The sequence below is a fragment of the Eubalaena glacialis genome, chromosome 12, assembly GCF_028564815.1.
Source record: "Eubalaena glacialis isolate mEubGla1 chromosome 12, mEubGla1.1.hap2.+ XY, whole genome shotgun sequence".
NCBI classification, from domain to species: Eukaryota; Metazoa; Chordata; class Mammalia; order Artiodactyla; family Balaenidae; genus Eubalaena; species Eubalaena glacialis.
The window spans coordinates 53,371,963-53,394,101 of NC_083727.1; the positions used below are offsets into that span (position 1 = coordinate 53,371,963).

General features: G+C 43.7%; 1 protein-coding gene across 2 annotated transcripts in view; it reads left to right on the top strand.

The window, feature by feature from the left end:
* RTN4IP1 (reticulon 4 interacting protein 1) overlaps positions 1-22,139 on the top strand; it is a 106,584-nt gene that overhangs the window by 81,069 nt on the left and 3,376 nt on the right. For both annotated transcript variants that reach the window (XM_061207696.1, XM_061207695.1), the window contains exons 6-8: positions 8,219-8,355; positions 11,607-11,790; positions 16,130-16,222. In XM_061207696.1, the coding sequence (XP_061063679.1) occupies positions 8,219-8,355; positions 11,607-11,790; positions 16,130-16,222 (414 nt within the window). The remainder of the gene's footprint in view (positions 1-8,218; positions 8,356-11,606; positions 11,791-16,129; positions 16,223-22,139) is intronic.

Genomic DNA, 22,139 nt, shown 5'->3' on the forward strand with positions numbered 1-22,139 from the left:
AAAAAAGTAATACAGATGAATCTATATACAAAACAGAAACAGACTCACAGACATAGAAAACAAACATATGGTTACCAAAGGGGAGAGGGGGAAGGGAAAAATTAGGAGTATGGGATTAATAGATACAAACTACTATCCATAAAATAGATAAGCAACAAGGATTTACTGTGTAGCACCGGGAATTATACCCAATATCTTCTAATAACTTATAATGGAATATAATATGCAAAAAAACCCCTGAATACCTGAAATTAACACAATATTGTAAATCAACTACACTTCAATTAAAAAAAAAACAACAGTGAGATATCACTTCACACCTACTAGGATGGCTATTAAAAAAATGGAAAATAACAGTGTTGGCAAGGATGTAGAGAAATTGAAACCCTCATATATTGCTAGTGGGAATGTAAAATGGTGCAGCTATAGTGGGAAAAAATTTGGCAGTTTCTTAAAATTCTTAATTCTATGTTGAACATAGAATTACCCTATGACCCAGCAACTCCATTTCTAGGTATATACCCGAGAGAAATGAAAACCTATGTTCAAACAAAAACTTATATACAAATGTTCATAGCAGCATCAATATTCATAATGGACAAAGAAATGGCAGCAACCCTAATGTCTATCAACTGATGAATAGAAAAACAAAATGTGGTATATATACACAATGGAATGTTATTTAGCCATCAAAAGGAGTGAAATTCTGATACATAATACAACATGGATAAACCTTCAAAACATTATGCTAAGTGAAAGAATTCAGACACAAAAGGTCACATTTTTGTATGATTCCATTTATGTCATGTCCAGAAGAGGCAAATCCATAGAGACAGAAAGCAGATTAGTGGTTGCCAGGGGCTGGGGGGAAGAGGGAATGGGGAATGATTGTTTGATGGGTGTGGGTTTATGTTTGGGGTAAGGGAAATGTTCTGGAATTAGATAGCGGTGATAGTTGCACAACACTGTACTAAAAGCCACTGAATTATACACTTTAAAATTGTTAAAATTATGAGTTTTGTGTAAATTTTACCTCAAACAAAACAAACAAAGCAAAGTACCCCAAGCCTCTAGGAACAGGATGGCACCTAGTGGCTGCTCCCATTGTGGTCACATGTTTAACTGGCCGGCTGCTGGGAGAGCAGGCTTGATTAAGCCTCCCTCAGGATGAGGGGAGAGGCCCTTTCCGCAATAGGGGCTAGTGAGCGCACTCAGAGGCTCTGCCACATGGCTTTACAGGAGGGAGAATTTGGGTGCTATCCTCCTCCCCAGACCCTGCCTCAGACCTTTTGAGGACCAGGATAGTGCTGGAGTTTCTCATCCACCCGCTCACTGAATTGGAAGAGAGGGGAAAGGACTCCCAGGAGATGCACACCTTGACTTCTTTCTAATTCACCATTAGATACTGCTATGGTCTGAATGTTTGTGTCCCTCCAAAATTCATATGTTGAAGTCCTGATGCCCAAAGTGATGGTATTGGGGCCTTTGGGAAGTGATTAGGTCATGAGGGCAGAGCATTCGTGCATGAGATTAATGCCTTTATGAAAGAGGCCCAGCAGTGCTTCTTAGCCCTTCTGCCATGTGAGGACACAGAGAAGGCACTGGCTATGAACCAGGAAGAGGGCTCTGAACACATCAAGGTGTTGACACCTTGATCTCGGACTTCCAGCCTCCAGAACTGTGAGAAATACGTTTCTGTTGTTTATACAGTACCCAGTCCGTGGTATGTTGTTATAGCAGCCCAAATGGACTAAGACAGATACCCAGGGCCTAATCCACAGATTGTCAGTAAATGTGGGTTAATGAATAAGTAAATGGAAGAAAGGAAAAGAGGGAGGAAGGGAGGGAGAAAAAGAGAAATATCATACCCTGCTGATTAGAGTGTAATTGGTACAACCAGTTTGGAAAATAATTTGGCACCATCTAGTAACTCTGAATATAAATTGCTCTATGACAACCTAACAGTTTTACGAATGTACTCTGTAGATAGGCATATGGTCATCCCTCAGTTTACCAACCTCAGAACCAACCTCAGATTGGTTCCAGGATCCCCTTGGATACCAAAATCCACGGGTGCTCAAGTCCCTTATATAAAATGGCATAGTATCTGTATATAACCTACATACATCCTCCTGTATAATTTAAATATTCTTTAGATTACTTGTAATACCTAAACACAATGTAAATGCTTTGTAAATAGTTGCAAGTATACTGTTAATTCAGGTTTTGCTTTTCGGAACTTTCTCAAATTTTTTTCCCAAATATTTTCAATCCCTGGTTGGTTGGTTGAATTCAACAATGTGGAGTTCTTGGATACAGAGGGTCAACTGTACATGCATGTTCACCAAAAGATATGTACCAGAATTACATGTATTATCTCCCAACTGGAAACAACTCAAATGACCATCAACAGTAAAATGGGGAAGTAAATTGCAGTATATTCTTACACTGGAACATTACACAGCCGTGGAAACAAACTATAGTTGTGTGCAATGAAGTAGATGAATCTTACAAGTGGGAAGAAGTCAGAAACAAGAGTACACCTTATATGGTTCCATTTAATGACACTCAGGAATGGGTGAAACTATACAATAGTGTTTAAGGCTGCTTATCTAGATAGTAAATCTCTTTACAAAAAGGGGGGGGTAGTTGGGGGGGAGGCTCATGTAAAAGTCCTGATAGTTATTGCTTCTAAGGGAGTGAGGGGGGGGTTTGACTGGGAGGGGGAAGTGAGGAGATGTTCTAATTCTTAATCTTGAGTGATGCTTAAGATAGTGTTTGCTTTATAATTGTTAAGCTGTACATTTATATTCCATGCACTTTTCTCTGTGTGTTATGTTTCACAATGAACATATTTTAATAAGATTAAACAGTTGAGTAATAGATAAATATCAAGGTAGAATAACGTATCTACAGACAATGAAAACACATTGGAAAACATCAAAATGAAACCTGCAATTTCAAAAACAAGCTAAAAAAAAGATTAAAAATACGATAGAGGGCTTCCCTGGTGGCACAGTGGTTAAGAAGTTTCGAGCCCTGGTCCAGGAAGATCCCACATGCCACGGAGCAACTAAGCCCGTGTGCCACAACTACTGAGCCTGCGCTCTAGAGCCCGCGAGCCACAACTACTGAGCCCGTGTGCCACAACTATTGAAGCCTGCGCGCCTAGAGCCCGTGCTCCACAACAAGAGAAGCCACCGCAATGAGAAGCCTGCGCACGGCAATGAAGAGTAGCCCCGGCTCGTCGCAACTAGAGAAAGCCTGCGCAGCAACAAAGACCCAATGCAGCCAAAAATAAATTAATTAAAAATAAACAAATTAATATATCTAAAAAAAAATACGATAGAGAGCATGAAAGAACGAAATAAATCATAATTGGAAAACTCAGAAAAAAAGTAAAACAAAAATTATTTAGCAATGAAGACTAAACTAGAAGGAACTCAATAACAAACACAACACATAATGCTGGCCTGATAGAAACAGAATGTGTAAACAGGAAAAATTGTAAATTACGAAAGAAAGGAAGAGATAAAAACAGATTCAGAGAAAGTGTCAAATATTGAAGACAGGAATGAAGATTGCTATATGGATAATAGGAGTTTCTGAAGAAGAAAACCAAAACAAGGGGATAGAACAAATACTAAAATCAGTAATTCAAGAAACTTCCCTGCTTTCCTGAAGTTAAATGATTTGAAACTACATATTAAATAACCAAAGCACTTATCTAAGAACATGGACCAGAATGAGCAATATCCAGGGGAACTCTAGTAAAATTACTGGCACTTAAAGAAAAAGGAGAAACAAACAAAGAAAAGCTTGGGACATTTTTTTTTTTTGGCTGTGTTGGGTCTTCATTGCTGCGCGCGGGCTCTCTCTAGTTGCGGCGAGCTGGGGCTACTCTTTGTTGCGGTGCGCGGGCTTCTCATTGCAATGGCTTCTCTTGTTGCAGAGCACGGGCTCTAGGGTGCGTGGGCTTCAGTAGTTGTGGTGTGTGGGCTCAGAAGTTGTGGCTCACGGGCTTAGTTGCTCCGCGGCATGTGGGATCTTCTCAGACCAGGGCTCGAACCTGTGTCCCATGCATTGGCAGGCGGATTCTTAACTGCTGCGCCACCAGGTTTTTTGTTTGTTGTTTGTTTGTTTTACAAGGGGAGGAAAGTAGGTTTATTGAGTACATACTAGATGCTAGATACAGTATCCTGGTGCATTTAATTATTTTAATGTCTAATCCTCTGACAAAACTATAAGGTGGGCATTACTATTCTTATTTCACAAATGAAGAAACCAAAGCTGACAGAGGATATAATGAAAGGGACTTGGAAAGAAAGATAATTAAAGTCAAACTTGGTCTTTATGATCTAGAATTGAGTCAAGTGGTTAAGTAGAGGAAGTTTCTCCATAGTACTGCCTTCACATTTCCCTTTTGGGACCGATTCTTTTTTTTTTAACATCTTTATTGTAGTATAATTGCTTTACAATGGTGTGTTAGTTTCTGCTTTATACACCAGGTTTTTTTTTTTAAGAAAAAAAAGCAACGTTATTTTTTTTTAAAAAAAGAGCATGTAACATGTAAGTAAAATTCAGTTATCAGCAGACTTTTTGACAACAGTGCTTTAATGCTAGTGGAGGGAGCAGGGATAGAGTAACATATTTAAGACACTTGAGAAGGAATATGCTAAGAATTTTATATACAGCAAAACTGGGCTCCATACACTAAGGGGCACATACGAACTGTTAATAACATTCAAGAACTTGGGGAATATGTTCTTCTGATCCCTTTCTGAGAAACCTGCTAGAAAATGAGCTTCTGAAAACTAAAATGGCTAGAGAGACATCGAACCAAGGACTGGTGGTAAATGTTAAATATAAAGTTATCTGTAGAACTAAAACTAAATGAGGGCTTAGAAAAAGAGAGTATAGTGTGTAACAGCCATATGCTCTGACAAGGTAAACAGTACAGCTGTTTTTAAAAAGCGGAGGAACAGAGAGCATATATTAAAATTATTTTAATCCTTTCATTAATCATATTGGTAGTGATATTAGTACTATTATTCAGAGACTGTTATGTTGTAATATACAATGGAACAGTTGGGTATTTATGGCATATTTTAATTCTGTCATCCCCTTTGTCTTTGACAACCAGGATTTTAGGAGTGGAGGAAAGGAGATACAGATGTAACAGAAAAGAGGTTAAGTAAAAGCTTGACAGTCTGGAATTTGAATTGGAAGTATCAATATGAACTCAAGAGATATTTTGTATATGTATGTATGTAAAGCTGTCTCTTGAAATATCATTGCTTACACACAGAAAAAAATGCAGCGCCTTGGAGAAATGGCGGATTCCAGATCTAGGGCGCAAAATGTACGAGAACGAGCCTAGAATATATTAATAGCAAGGAAGTTAGTAAAGACTAGTTGAGCCATGTCAAAAAGACTCAGTACCCAACTTGAAGAAACTCCCAAAGATTGTCAAAGAAGACAATTTGAGCTTCAGTAATCATAATGATAATTACAGTGGATTGAAATCCTTCAACTATATTTAAATCCATGAGTTCATGATGATATTTTTTAAAAAGTGGTCACTTTTGGAAGATGACAGGAAACCAATTTATTATTTTATAAACTGAAAAAAGGAAAAAATTATTTGCCTCTTCTATACGAACTGTACACCTGAGTAAACTAATATATGAGGAGAGGTGTTTCTTTATAAAAGTATTCCAACTAGTAAATGAAAAAAGGAGAGAGAGAATATCACCATTTTGCAACCACCAGTAGACAGCCACTGAGATAATAAAAAGGGCAACAACCAGATATGCTATGCATCCTATAATTTTGCCAGACACTATTCATAGTCTTGCTAAATGGATTGAAACAGAAGATACAGAGGACAGAGTAACAGGTAGAACTGTCCCAGGTGTGCAATCAGAAATTCCAGAGTTTCCAGTGGGAAAAACTCTGCAGGTCACATGGCCTAGATTCTTTCACAGATAAATTTTAAGAAAGTGAAGGGGATAGGGACTTCCCTGGTGGTCCAGTGGCTAAGACTCCGCACTCCCAATGCCGGGGGCCCGGTTTGATCCCTGGTCAGGGAACTAGATCCCACATGTTGCAACGAAGATCCTGAGTGCTGCAGTTAAGACCCAGCACAGTCAAATAAATCGATAGATAGGTAGGTAGGTAAGACTAAACTATGGTATCTAGGGAATGCATATATGGGTGATAAAACCTTTTTTTTTTTTAAATGCAAGGAGGTGATTACTATAAATATCAGGGTAACGATGACTTTTGGGAGAGAGGGTCTGGTGTGGAGACCGGGCACAGGGAAGAGCTTTTGGAGTGGCAGCCAGCTTGCTGTCTCTGTCTGAGTGGTGTCTGCCTTACAGACGTCTCTTGTACTTGTGTTTTAATTTACATAAAATAGTAAAACAACTAAAGCTGTTTTAAAACCTTTTAGTAGTGTGCAAAGATATTAGATAGTTCAAAGTGGGAGAGGAAAATCTAGAAATTTGGAAAAAAATTCATTGAACTGTTTCAAGATATGACAAATTCTTCCTGAGGATTTAATACTGTTTAAGGAAAACACAAATTAAATGTAGGTGCTTAGAACACAATTTCCTTTTTCCTTGACAGTTTCTTTTTTTATACAGATACTGGATATTCATCTTGGATTGTATTCTTCACATATTTGAATTTAGTTTGGGACTTGCTGTTGAAAGCAACATGTCATTATACTCAAGTGTCTCTGTTTGTGGCCCATAAACATAAACTATCATACATCATGTCAGTCCTAAATGTTTTAATTCCCCTCAGATTTCCAGGGCATATTCCTTGGTCAGTATTACTTTTTAAAAGTGAGAAATTAGATAAGATTTTGAGTAGTTTTTAAATCCTTTATTGTTTTTTGTATTTAACAGATCTCCAGCATCTGTTTGTACCACAGAATGGGGATTCAGTAGTGAACAGAACAAACACAGATCTCGTATATTCTAGTGAACCTCTGCAACTTATATTAAGGAAGTTCAGGAAATTGATACTGAGGACAGGAGTGAGAAAACAGCTGATTTGTTATGACCTATTACTGCCCATTTGAAGGTTTCTCAGTGAACTTCAAGTAACTGTTCTCAAACTTTGCTGATGATGGCTCCCTTTTAATTCTATGAAATTGTCATTATAGAAAGGAACTGTAGTAATTTTGGAGCATGATGCTTTCTGGATACTTAATCCTGAATCCTTCTTTTTTTTTAAGTCTAGTTATTTTTAAAATATAAGGTATCTGCATTTTAAATCCTCCAAACCATTTATTTAGGTCTTTTTACTCCAAAGGAGAGGACCTGATGCATGTTTTGAAAGTAAAATGGCCATGTTTTCTTCCCCTCTTTTTTTTTTTTTTTTTTTTTTTTTGCCTGTGGTGGGTCTTAGTTGCAGAGCGCGGGCTTCTCTCTAGTTGTGGCTTGTGGGCCTCTCTCTAGTTGTGGCTTGTGGGTTTTCTCTCTCTAGTTGTGGCGCGTGCGTTCTGCAGTTTGCGGTTCACGGGCTCTCTTGTTGAGGTGCGCGAACTCAGCAGTTGTGGTGCGCGGGCCTAGTTGCCCCACGGCACATGGATTGCTAGTTCTCCGACCAGGGATCAAACCCGTGTCCCCTGCATTGCAAGATGGATTCTTTACCACTGGACCACCAGGGAAGTCCCTTCTTCCCCTCTTTTTAAGAGCACCTTTCATTTATTACCCAGTACCTGATTACCCAGTTGTCTGACTCAAGATTATACTAACACTTACTGGAGATGCAAATGAAGAGATGTTGTGTTTTTATGTTCTGGGCGCATTTTAAATATTCATTTTCTGAGGACATGATTTTTTTTTTCCCATTTACCTTTGTCATCATTGAAAATGCTGAGCTTAAGGCCATCAACTCCTGTCTTTTCTGATGCTGGTGAGGCACTGAGCCCTTCTGTAATTGGATTGGTTATAACTTCATGACAGCAAGGTGACTAACTGTCTCGTCCAGGGAAAATGAGATCTATTTCTTGGATTTTTCTTAGTGAACAAAAGTTTAATCATTTTACTAGTCTCTGGCAGATAGCTTCCTGTAACTCTTGTTAAGACAGAGCACTTAGAATTGTCTAGAGATTAACCTGATATATGTATACATGGTGCCAACTATTTTTTATTTAATTCAGTTTTTCTACTCCCCTCCCCCCCTTTTTTCCTTTTTTGGGCAGGTAATGAAAGCGTGGGATGCTCACGTGACAGCAGTTTGCTCTCAGGATGCCAGTGAACTTGTAAGGAAGCTTGGGGCAGATGATGTAATTGATTACAAATCCGGAAATATGGAAGAGCAGTTGGAATCTTTAAAGCCGTATGTATTCAAACAATGTTCATATTGGGAAGGTGGGAACAAAGACAGCTGATAATGCAAGCCTGAGATGGTTGGGTAGCCTTACAGTCATGTTGGAATCTTAGACAAGAATCTACGAAAACACTCCGTGTCTCTAGAGGTTATTTAGGTTGGTTTATGTTTTAACTCCAGATGTTAATACAGCACGATCATGTCATGTAATTTGTACTGAGGAAGATATTTTGCTTACCTAGACTTCTGCTAATTTTTAAGTTAACTTCCTTTTATTGCTGGTGTGTAACAGGTCTGAAGGCAAAATTGGAAGTGTGTTCCCTCCAGGGGCATTGGACACCACAAGAAGAACACAGAGCAGTACGTGAAATACATGATTAGTGTTTTGGCTTCATAATGAGGGTTCCAGAGAAGCAAAGGCAGTATAGATATCAGTAATGGGAGTCCGTGGAGGTTCCCGGTGCGTCTGAATGCCAGGCCGTGGTTTGACGGAGTGTACCGAGTGAGAGCGGATTCAGGAATTCTCTCGGGCCCTGTCCCTCCTGACTGTGGCTCGGGCAGAGACGGGGGTGCTTAGGAGGAATCTGGTCTTCACCTAGCCCAGGCAAAGCTGCAGCGGAGAGCGTGCCTGAGGAGTATTTGGAAAGCTGTTTTACTGCTTCTATTTCAAAGATTTTTCCTTTTTTAAATTAGTTTTCAGAAGCTAATTATTCTTGCCCACTTTAAGTAGAAGTATATTTTCATGGGTTTAAAAGAAAAGGAGACAAAGGGAGCCCCTATCTGACGCAGCCCAGCCTCTCAGCCAGCACCCCAACTGGCAACAGTAGATGTTCGGCTGTGCAGCCAGGAGCAGCCGGCCACTCGTCATCCTGGAGCTGTTTATGGCACGTCCCTTCCTGCTCGGCGGTGCTCTAAGCACAGGCTAAGACGCAGTGGCGAACAAGACACGTTGCCCCCTTTCGTGGGCTTGTATTCTAGTGGTTAGTGCCCTCAAGAACACTGATGCAGGGAAAGGGGAAAAGAAAGACTGTTTTGGAGGGAAGAGGCTGTTTGCGATGGGGTGGTTGAAGAGTGCCTCTAAGTGAGGCATTTGGGCAGAGGCTTCGGGGAGCGAGCCAGGAGGATAGGACTATTTTTTTTGTTGGGGGCAGGGGTCTTGTTCCCTGCTGTATCCCCCCCGACCCCGGGATGGTGTAGTGACCTACAATCGATATTTGTTTAATGACTTGTCGAGGGGATCTAGGAGAGGAGCACTTGTTCCAGGTGGAGATAACACCAAACGTAAAGCCCCCGCGGCAGGAACACGCTCTACGGCACATTTGAGGGCTAACGCTGTCCCTTGCGGAGATCCTGCCTGTGTGGCAGGACCTAGGCTTCCAGACAGTGGTAGTTTCGGTCAATCACCTCTCTTCTGCTGCCTCTAGGACTAGCAGCAGAGACAGCCCAAGGCCCACCCTTTCCCGCCATCCACCTTGAGTGTTTTGCACGTCTGGAATCTTTTGCCAGAGAAGAGAGGCCCTGCCGGGTGAAGGCGAGAGTGCCCCCAGGTGCCTCCCGCCCGGGCGCCTCCCGCTCTTCCTCCGCGTCTCCGCCCAGAGGCCCTGCCCCTTCTGCTTGCTCTTGCCCAGTCAGGGGACCTCACCAGCTCGCAAATGCAGGCTGTTATTGTTTTAATGATCGCTGTAGTTAAAATTGATCTTTGTAACTTCTGCCTGGAGGTTAGCCTCTTAATCCACCTGGAAGAAATTTGTTCCTCCTTCCAAATAGCAGCCGTTTAGATTTCAATCCTAGGGTTTTACAGCAGGAAAGGGCTTTGAAATCCTTCAGTCCTACTCTATGGCGTTTATAGTCGAGAAAATAAGGGGCAGAGGATTTAGGAGTTTTTTTCTTGCTCAGGGTCATGCCACTTAATCATTAGTGGGAGAGCTGGGTCTACAGCCTGGTCTCTGGACTTCTTTTTGCAGGCAGTGCCAGTTCTATAATACCAGGCTGCCCTTAAGTTTTATCTAAATTAAGTGTCATCATGTTTGTTTATCCAAAATTTGGGAATGAAATAGGAACTTAAAAGTAAAAACTTAACCAGAAACTTAAACTCATAAAAAAGAATTTTTCTGTTCCTTTCTAATGAGAATAGTCATCTAGTAAGGTCATTCTCCTGCACTTCATATCTTTTAATTTTTATTTGCCCTTCTTTAGTTTAGTCCCATGAAAGACTCAAGAGCCACAAAGTTGGCCAAAGCTGGTTTTAGAAGCTTTGATGTTTGACTTCATCCAGATGAATTTAGGAGGGAAAAAGGATTTACCAAAAAGGAATTCCTCTGTTAATTTGCTTAATATATAAGCGTGCATTCTCTAAATAGATCTTTGTTTTCTAAAGTATTTTAAAGCTTCATTGGGTTTTATCCCCTTTAAGTAGAATGTAGCGATTATAGCAATTTTAGATTAGATTTAAGGAGTTGAATATCTGTCAGTTCCTGTGGATTCCATTATGACTGGATTTTTTTGGCATGTTAGAGCAGAACTGAAGACTGAGAGCAGGCTGTTGATTTGTCTTTTGCATTGTGCTGACGTGCATGAAACCAAAAGAAGAAAATTCCATAAGGTGAAGAGGATGCTTCTACAAGCAGTTCTGATTGTGGAGGGAATACAAGCAAATGACTTGTGTGGGTCAAAACCTAGTACACTTTTCTCTCAAGTATTCATGTGAACGAAAGAGTACTTTGACTTACATTGGATGGATAGCTTTGCAGTTTTCTATACAGCTTGAGTCAGGGTTTCTCAGCCTTGGCAACCTCAGTTTCTCAACTACTGACATTGTGGGCTGGATAATTTCTTGTTGTGAGGGGCTGTTCGGTGCGTTGTAGGATGTTTATCATCATCCCTGGCCTCTAGATGCCAGTACCCCCTTCCCACCACCTCCCCCAATTGTCACAACTAAAAATGTCTGTAGACATTGCCTTATATGTCTCCTGGGGGCCAAAATCACCCTTGGTTGAAAACCACTTGTTTAAGTCATTCTTAAAGTATTTGAAAATAATGATTTTATGATTTAAAAAAATGACATTGACTTACGGTGGAGAAATCCCAGAGATCCAGTAAGTGGGTGTGCCCTTTTCTCCTTTGTCTGGGCATCCACCCCCTGCTGTCTGCGAGCTGTCACGGAAACAAACCCTGTAGCTAACTGGCGCTGGGAGTGAAGGCAGCTTGGAGCCCTGGATAAAGGCTGACCAGGATGTTTTGATTTGATTCTTCCTCTCCAGGTTTGATTTTATCCTCGACAGTGTTGGTGGATCCACCGAAACGTGGGCTCTAAATTTTCTCAAGAAGTGGTCAGGAGCCACGTATGTGACTTTGGTGACTCCTTTCCTCCTGAACATGGACCGGTTGGGCATAGCGGATGGCATGTTGCAGACAGGCGTCACCGTGGGCTCTAAGACGTTGAAGGTAGGGGGAGAGTCTTGGTTGGTGAGAGCAAGCAGGCACCTGGGGCTTCTGGAATTTGGTTTCCTCCTAGCCAGTTTCTTTTCTCGTGGAGCCAGCACAGCACAGTGGCTGCCAGCAGGGCTCTGGAGTCACGTACTGATGGGGTACAAATTCTGGCCTCCACTTGGTAGCTGTGTAGCCCCGTGCAAGTTACTTATCGTCACTAAGCCTCAACATCTTCACCTGAGAAATGAGGCTAATGGTGTATCTCCCTTACTGTATGTTGTAAGGATTAAATGAGATAATCCACCCATGTGAAGAACTTGGCACAATGCCTGGTACCCAAGACGCTCTTATTAAATGTTAGCCTTTATTTATTTATTTATTTTTTAAATTTATTTATTTATTTATTTATTTTTGGTGCGTTGGGTCTTTGCTGCGTGAGGGCTTTCTCTAGTTGCGGTGAGCGGGGGCTACTCTTCGTTGCGGCGTGTGGGCTTCTCATTGCGGTGGCTTCTCTTGTTGCGGAGCACGGGCTCTAGGTGCGTGGGCTTCAGTAGTTGTGGCACACAGGCTCAGTAGCTGTGGCTCGCGGGCTCTAGAGCGCAGGCTCAGTAGTTGTGGCTCACGGGCCAAGTTGCTCCACGGCATGTGGGATCTTCCCGGACCAGGGCTCCAACCTGTGTCCCCTGCATTGGCAGGCAGATTCTCAACCACTGCGTCACAGGGAAGTCCTGTTAAATGTTAGCCTTTATTATTAGCTATTATTACCGCTCCTGATTCCATCTGATACACCTTCCGCTTTTTTCTTGTCTGCACCTGATGGCTCTCTGTTTCACTGTCTTAATACATACAGTCTCTTGTATATGAAGGCAGAAGCTTCATTAAGACAGCGTAGAGCTGGCTGTTTTCATGGTAGTAACACTGGGATATTCCAGTGATTCCCAGACTGGGGCTTTCGGACCTTAAGAGGTCCATGGGAATTTTTCTGAATTTCAAAAGCCTGAAGGAAGGGGCTTCCCTGGTGGCACAGTGGTTAAGAATCCACCTGCCAATGCACGGGACACGGGTTCGAGCCCTGGTCCGGGAAGATTGCACATGCCATGGAGCAACTAAGCCTGTGCGCCACAACTACTGAAGCCCGCGCGCCTAGAGCCCGTGCTCCGCAACAAGAGAAGCCACCGCAATGAGAAGCCTGCGCACCACAACGAAGAGTAGCCCCTGCTCACCGCAACTAGAGAAAGCCCACGTGCAACAACAAAGACCCAACTCAGCCAATAAATAAATAAATAAATAAATAAATGAAGGAAGGAAGGAAGGAAGGAAGGAAGGAAATTGTATTCTTCCGTCACTGAGGCTACAAAGACTAATGGAACCATCGTGCTTCTTCTGGAATTGTATCAACTTGTCTTGACAGTACATGTCCCATGTGAATCAGAAACTCTATTGATGGCATTCTGGGGGTTTCAAAGATTTGATTAGTCAGCCTGATTTTGTTAACAGGGCCGTAAGGAGCTATGTCACCCAACTGAACACATCCCGTGCATGGTGGGCCTTGAAGACTAGAGCAGATCAGCCCTAGTACAGGACTGATAGCAGAGCTTCAGAGTCTGCTCTCTACCCGACATGACAGTGGTGACAGAGGCTTATAATTTCATGTTATGCACTGTTGGTAATTATAGCTTATTGGTTTAAAATCTGAATTAGTGTTGAAATGGAATAAGTGACAAGAAAATATACATTCTGTTTTTTTTTAATTAGACAAAATACTTCAGGCTCAGGAAAAAGGCAGTAGAAGGTTCCTCAAGGGTGAAAAGGTTGTGAGTCATGTCGACCTAGCCAGCGCTGCCATGTATTTGCAAGATGACTGGCTTGATAATTATCCTTAGCTTCTCCTTGATTCTCGAAATTAATTTGGAACCTTTTGGGGGGTGAAGTTTAGGACTTTGGCCTCTTGAATGCTGTGTACTAAGTCCCTAGAGGTGGTGAAGAAGAGCTGTGATGGAGGAGACTGCTGCTCAGTCCTTAGGAGCTGGGTCTGGGTGACAGGAGTGAACAAACCGGGCGCTGTGCTCCGGGTTCTTTAGTTTCACTTGGTTCAGACAGCAGCCAGAAGCAGTGTCCACGGGGCGCTTTGTGGTGGAAGAAGGAATCTTAGCTGTCCTTTGTCTCTTCTTTCTCTTTTCATGAAACTCGGGCTTCCCAACTGCTTTAAGATATAAGTTTAAGTTTTCCATAAAATTTCACAGTTTGAATTGCAGTGAGACCTCTTACAAGTTAAGCTTCAGAGCTATCCTCTGAGAGTAAGACAGGCATAGCTCTCTTCGTTTCCCTTTCCCCCCGTCTTGAAAGATGATAGTGGTAATCTCACGTGAAAACCTTTTAAGTAGTTTCTGATGTCTTTCTGAGAATGTGCACAGTTAAAGCCTCATTGTAATGCCTGCCTGCTTTGGTTTACTCTCTCCTGTAATGGCCTGGAAAACCTACACAGACCTCTTAGAGCAGAATATAAAAATTCTGCTGTTGCAGACCAAATGTTTCACTTTACAGGGCAACCTCCTGTAAAGAATTATAGATATGGCAGTTATGACCACCACTGTTCCTCTTTAAAACTCTAAACAATGATCAGAAGGTTTTAATTATAGTCTATAAAACCAGTCCTATGGAGAAGTACATGAGCAGGTCTTCTGTGATTGTAATTAACTGGACCTGCTCTAAGCTTGGGACAGTCCCAGTGCCTCTGGTGTCTAGCCACCTAAGCCTTCAAATGTGTTTTGTTTGTTTGTTTGTTTTTAAGTTAGTTGTCTAGACCAGTGCTTCCTGACCTCTTTCATGCTCTGACACACAGAGAAAATGATAGTATTTGGATAGCGTATCGAGACCACTCTGGGCCAAGAGCAAACTACCTGGAGACTTGCGTTAGCCCAGGCTCTGCCCTGCTACTCCGAGGGCTTGTCATACCTATTCTAGGGTGAGCTTGGCTCTATTTACATCTGTGGTCCTGAGATAATGATCAATGGTGACCCCTTTAACTCTTACAGTTGTTCCAGGTTAGACAATAAGGGTCACTCAGCCAAACCAGTAAGCTGTTCCTGGCACACTCATTGCGAAGCTCTGCCTAGACTACAGCTTGGGTTTGTCTGTCTCTCCACAATCTTAAACTCTATTTGCATTGCTCCAGTCTTTCCTCGGTAAGCTTTACTTTCAGCACTAGGTAAATACTTATCGAATATTTTCGACGTGTCAGGCACCTTACATACATTCTCATTTAGTCCCTCCAGCCCCCCTGTCAGCTAGGTGGTGGTACCTCCATTCTACAGGCCGGGAAACAGGCTGAAAGTGGTAGCTTGACCTAAATAACACAACTATCAAGGCCTGAGGTAGGGTAGCAGGGGAGTTCCACTGCACCTGCCGGCTTCATGCCGTGATGGTAGCTGATCATCATGCTGAGGTTGTGCGGTGAGCTCAGTGGAGAAAGTCTGAGCTCGCCCAGCAGTTGGGGCAGGTGCAGGGAGGGAGGCGGCGGGGAGGTACTGGCTGGCCCCCCTCCTGCCTCTGGGTCGCTCCCGTCTGATGAAGTTTAGTTGGGCAGGTCGTTGAGGTATCACTGAGAACCTCAGCTCACTTGCTGTTTTGATAATGGCCTACCCTACCTCCGACATAATAATAATCAAAGTGGCTATGGCAGTAGAGCGGTCATGAACCCTCTTGGTGTAAGATTTTTGCCTAGCTTCCCCAGGGGGCATTTTGCCCCATGGTAGATTAGGTGGCTTGGGACTTGCTATAACTATGGGGGAAGATCCAGCCATGACGCACGAGGAACTTTATGCTTTGTTTTGCCTTTAAAGCTGTCTTAATTCCTCTCAGAGCCAGAAAAAAAAATTTGTGATTGGATTTCTTGTTTAAGATCATATTTTGGTGCCTTATTGCCCTTAAAGCATTCTTGAATTAGGTAAAAGCTCTTTTCTGGTGCCTCAGGGCTTTATTCAAACCTTGGTAGAGAAAGTCTAGAGGTCTCAGCCCCTCATATGTCCTAGGGAAGAAATTGAGTGTGTAAGATTAGACTGTCATTTTAAGAAGAGCTTTCCTGTGCTTACTTGCTTGTCAGTCACAACTTGGGGGAGAAGCCCGAGTTCACATGGGTATATCTCTGTTCATTCACTTATTTATGAAACATTTATGGAGCACCCACTGTCTGTCAGTCACTGTGCTGAGGTGCTGGGTGTACAGCTCATTGTGGCAGCAGGAGATGGGAAAGCAGTTTGTCTGTCTTAGTCATCCAGGCAATACTTTTCCCTAAATTTGCATTTAGTCAGATTTCATCCTTTCCTACATTTGACACGTTTTGTTTTCTTTTTAGCATTTCTGGCAAGGAGTCCATTATCGCTGGGCTTTTTTCATGGCCAGTGGTCCATATCTAGATGACATTGCAGAACTGGTGGATGCGGGAAAGGTAAGTGTATTGCCAGGGCATCCCTTGTCATCTTGGTGACCTGCCCAGCAAGCCTAGTCAATGGGAACTCTGCAGAGGTAGGCTCGGCCAATGTCCACGCTGCCTTACACGCCGAGTTTAAGTGCTGTGTTTTGGGTTCTGTCTCCACGGGAATCATAGCCATAGACTGCTGCATGTGAGACAGCGTACACCATCTAGTGCAACCCCTTTGGTTTGTAGATGAGAGGCAGGCCTAGAGGGCTTATGTGATTTTCCCAGAGACACTTGGTTAGATGGTAGCAGAGCTGGGATCTACAGCTGGGCTGCTGATATTTTCATAATGGTCCTGAAAAGAAGGCACCATGAAGGCAATTGTTGCACAAAGGTGGGGATACACTTGTGAGTTTACAATTGAGTTGCTTCTTGAGCTTCTTTAGTCCGAGGGTGAGGCTGCTTTGGAGGCAAGCAGATTTCCAGATGAGCAAGGAGATCAAACACTGTGGAATCTAAACAGAACTGGACTAGAAGTTAGGTCCCTGGGTCTCCTGTTCCCAGGCCAGTGTAATAAAATCGGCGAATAAATGGTACGTCTGAGAGGGTCAGTGGGCAGGATGTGATTCAGGACTGATGGCAATTTTGGTAGAGACAGCTGGTTGGTGTTTCTGTCTATTCGAGTCTGTCCTGCAGCGGACTTGGTGGGGAGCGACTACTGCTTGGAGCCTGGTCAGCCCTTTTTGGGTGTCGAAAGGCCTCTTAGGGCTGATGGCAGTTGAAAGACTCCTTAGCTACCACCTGCCTATTTAACTTCTTACATGGTTTTAATGGCTCAGACATGCCATCTCTGGAAGAATAACCCAGAAGGCAAACTCATATTCTGGCACTGATATTCGTGATTTTATTGAGAAATTATATGGAATTATAAATGAAGGGAGGGCTTCCCTGGTGGTGCAGTGGTTAAGAATCCGCCTGCCAATGCAGGGGACACGGGTTCGAGCCCTGGTCCGGGAAGATCCCATATGCCGCGGAGCAACTAAAGCCGTGCGCCACAACTACTGAGCCTAGGCTCTAGAGCCCGTGAGCCACAACTACTGAGCCCACGCACCTAGAGCCCGTGCTCCGCAACAACAGAAGTCACCACCATGAGAAGCCCGCGCACCACAGCAAAGAGTAGCCCCTGCTCATCGCAACTAGAGAAAGCCCGCAGGCAGCAACGAAGACCCAACTCAGCCAAAAGTAAAAAAAATAAATAAATAAAACAAATAAATAAATAATAAACAAATGATTGGAGAGGCTTATGCACCCTAGAGGGTTGCATGAAGTCATAGATGAAATGATTCTCATTTTATAGATGAGAAAACTGGCTCAAAGGGATAAAGGGACATGCTCAAATTTGTAGACGTGGGACCAGAACTCATACCTCTGACCCCAGTCCTGTGCTTTTCCCTCCTCACCATTAAGCTGCATTCTTCGTGCTTGAAGCTGATCTAGGACTTTAGCTTAAATTGACTTGTCCTTGTCATTTTACACTGGGCAGGGAAAGGGTCTGGAGCAAGTCCAGCATCACACCACGTGATCCTTGCTAAGCCATATGGGAAGAGCCCCTTGAAATGGGTTTTCTTGTGCTGGCACCTGACCCTTGCTGGCCCATCTCATCTTTCCATTTTGGTTTGGGAAAAAAAATGTTTTTAGGAACTACTGGCTGCTTTTTGTGCATTTAGTTTTTTTATTCTATTTCAGCCAAGGAACTTATGATAGAAAATGGCCCACTACTATTTCCCAAATATTTTGGTTCCAAGTTTGCTTGACTCTTCTCAGACTTCTAAGTCTTGATGTGTACTGGGTAGACAGGAGCTCAGCCCTGTTGTGACTGCAAGCTGTCAGCCTTGTTGCGGCTGCAATGTGCCTCTCTGTAGGGATCTCCCCATATCCCACAGGGATGCTTATTTTATTTCTAGGAAGAAGGAAATGAGCCATCATCAGATAATATGGCCCATAGTTCTGCATAGTGCTGAATGGGGATGGAGCCTCGTCATTAGAGAGGTCCCTGTCCTCCAGAAGTCACCACACTTGTCCTGATGTCTGTTCCAGACTGTCCACATGCTTATCATTGCTCTTTTGTGTTCAAAATATTGTGACGCTCTCTCTACCTAGAAATTACTATTTATGCAACAGAGAAGAGAGGTGTTTGTGTACATGTCCCTATTGAATTTGGTAGATAACTGGTGGAATGGCTAAAAGAGGACATGGTAGAAATAATGATGCCCTTCAAGTGTCCTCCTCCAAGGGTGAGTGAGGAGATGTTCCTTTGGCCTTTGATTCTCTTCTCACCAGGGTTATTTGGGCTCGGGAGTCATTTCTGACAGTGAAGGGCTCTGGGACTATGGTGGTTGATATGTGACACTGGATCCACGAAGGGGTCAGCTGTGCTGTGCATCCTGCTTCTTTGTGGGTGTGAGAGGTTGTTGCCTGTCTACACTGGAAAGTTGGAAAGGATAACAGAACAGATCTGCTTACACATTGTGTGGTTAGTAAAGACTGTTAAGTTGGATGAGGACACTGAAATCCTTCCAAGCTTTGGCTGAGTGCTTAATGAATCTAATTAGCAGGTATCCGATAGAGGAGCTGGAGTTGTTTTTTGACAGTGTGAGGCCATGAACCAAAAGAGGCTACTCTTTTAAAATACTTTAAGCTTTGGAATGAATAATACATTTGTAATATTCAAAATCCAAAAGGTAGGAAAAGTTATTTCATAGACTCTTCCTTTGACTCCTGTCCCTCGGTCATGGAGATTCTCCTTGTCAGGGCCCCAACATTACCAGTTTTTTGGGTATTCCAAAGATGTTTTGTGATTCAGTAGGGTGAAACAAAAAAATGATTTATAATTAGCACAATGAGTTTAATGGGCTGCTACTGAAACTGTGCCTTATGCCTGAAGTTTATTGGCATTTTCTCCTAAGCACAATAAACATTTCCTGTTTTTATACTATTTAGCAAACTGTTTTTGGTGGGGTGCCTACCACAATGCATGGGGCACACATATACAATGGAATATTACTCAGCCATAAAAAGAAATGAAATTGAGTTATTTGTAGTGAGGTGGATGGACCTAGGGTCTGTCATACAGAGTGAAGTAAGAGAGAAAAAGAAATAACATATGCAAACGCATATATGTGGAATCTAAAAAAAAAAAAAAAAAAGGTACTGATGAACCTAGTTGCAGGGCAGGAATAAAGAGGTAGACATAGAGAACGGACTTGAGGACATGGGGTGGGAGGGCGAAGCTGGGGCGAAGTGAGAGTAGCATGGACATATATACATTACCGAATGTAAAATAGTTGGCTGGTGGGAAGCAGCAGCACAGCACAGGGAGATCAGCTCGGTGCTTTGCGATGATCTAGGGGGGTGGGATAGGGAGGATGGGAGGGAGGCTCAAGAGGGAGGGGATACGGGGACATGTGTATGCATATGGCTGATTCGCTTTGTTGTGCAACAGAAACTAACACGGTATTGTGAAGCAATTATACTCCAGTAGAGTTCTATTAAAAAAAAAAACAAAACATGAAAGAAACTTGAAATACTGGTTGCTGCACCTGAGAGGAACTAGACGGCTGGGGATCAAGTATGGGAGGGAGATGGTCCTTCATACCCTTGCATCTTTTTGAGTATGTGTACGCACGTGTGTGTTCCTGTACTTATTAAGGCCATTGGAGTCCACAGGTCCATTCAAGATCCTAGGTGACCAGCCAAGCTTCTTGGTTGAGCGATGATGTGAGTATCTCGGTTTATTTATTTTAGCCAGCATCAGAATAGTTCCTGTGGAACTTATTTGAATTTAATTCAAAACAGTTACTGAGGGCTAGTGGGCACTTTGCTTCGCCCAGTAGGGTGTGGAGAGATGCGCTGGTCATGCTGAATTACATCCTGAGCAGTGCTGGCCACTAGAACTTTCTGCAGTGATGGAAATGTTCTCTGTCTGCATTGTCTAGTGTGGTAGCCACTAGCCATAGGTGGCTGTTGAACACTTGAAATGTGGCTAGTGCAACGGAGGGACTAAATTTTTCATTTTATTTACTTTTGATTAATTTAAATTTAAGTAGCCACATGTGGCTGGAGGTTAACCATTTTGGACAGTGCAGCTTTAGAGACAGTGTAATAAGTTCTGAGGCAAATGATTTCCCAGACCCGCCTTGGGATGGCCAGGCCCTAGTTTTGCAATGAACTGTATTCCAAAACTTTAAACTCCTTATTTGCAGCTGGATTTTTTCTCCCATAGAATGTAACAGCTAGGGACTGAATCCCTGGGACCACTTTGAAAGCGTTATCTTGCCAGATGTGGTAGGTACCTCACAGCCTTAATGCTACTGAAGTTTTCAGATGCTACTGAAATTGTTTCTATGGGGAAACATAGGCCGAGTTTCTCCCCTCACCTTCTGGCTGGAAGGAGTGCCTATTTTCAGGGGTGCCTAGGGACAAGTCCTGGGATGCACATTTACTGCCTTGGAGAGTACCCCGCCCGCCCAATCTCACCTCCTATCTTCCAGCCTTGAATTTTCCATCTGGGGCCAGGAAGTTCAGAAATAGTGAGTCCGAGCAAAGCCCACCTTTTCCTTCTTCATATCTGCTTAGTTTAAGCCCCCTTCTTCCCCTTTATCCCGACCCAGGAAATACTGATCCTGTGGCAGAGCTCGGGGCCATGACTGTCCGAGAGGTGGTGCTGGAGCTGTGTCCTGCCGCCCTGCGCTGGGGCCCGTCCACAGGTGTGTGGACAGGGATCGCCAGGGGCCTTTAGGTCTCCCTGGGTCTCTGTCATTGGTCTCTTGTCTCCTCACACTCCCCATCCTCTGAGATCAGTTTCTGTGCCCCGTGGAGGCTGCGGCCGAGGGTCTGGGGAAGAGGTGACAGACTCGGGCTTCCCTCCCCAAAACACCCCCATGCCATGCAGTGATGACATCGGCTGTCTGGGACCCTCAGTCTGCTCCTCTGCTAAGAGCTCTGACCTTGCACTTAGCACGTAACCACCTGCGCTTCCGTTTCCTCATCTATCCAACAGGCTGGCTCAGAGGCTCCCCCGCTTTAAGCTCTACTGTTCTGTGATTTGCGCAGGGAAGTGGGGATTGAGGGAGAGCCTCTCTGCAGGCCACTGTGCCTGCCTGGGTGCCATCCTCTCTCCACCAGCTCCCCGAAGCTCCTGTGCTGCGGGTTCCTGCCTGAGAAGCAGGGAGGCTTGCCCAGTGGCTGATGAGCAACAGTGTTCTGAGGCCACACCAGGGAGGCTGAGGTTCCCATGGTCCCTATTCTCATGGAAGGGACGTCAGGCAGCAGGTGCCAAACCCCGGGGCCTGGTTTTGTGCAGCCTTTGTTTAGGAAGGGAAAGGACAATCAGGAGAGCCTGAATTTGGGTCTGAGACTGGGATGAATGCCGCAGCCGTGGGCTCCCGGTCAGCTGTGCGCCCCGCGCGTCTGCGTCGCCCTCGAGTGTGGTATCAAGCCCGCCGCTTTATATCAGGGCTCCCTGAGCCGACCAGACTACAGCAGTGTCATCACATAAATGTCCCCACCTCACCGTGAGTAACCTTTCTTTCCCCTCTCTGGGTTTTTGCTCTGATCCCTTTGTCCATAGCAAACAAGCATTCCAGGTCTGATGTGAGGCTGTGTGTAGACACTGCCTCATTATCCCATTAATCTCTGTTTGCTGTCATATATTCAGCCAACAGTGGCATTTGCCTGCCTGTTAATTGAAAGCCTCTTTTTCATTGTCACTTACGGGAAGAACTGAATGCCCGTTATGCTACAGTCAGCCCTGTGGGATTATCCGCCACAATAGGCCTGACCAGCCAGATTAAAGTGCGCCGTCGCTGCGGGCTGCCTGGGTCATCAGTTCAGGGTCTGTCTCTCCGGTCAGGTTCTAAAGTGGACGGAGCTAGGTGGGCGGGCCGCT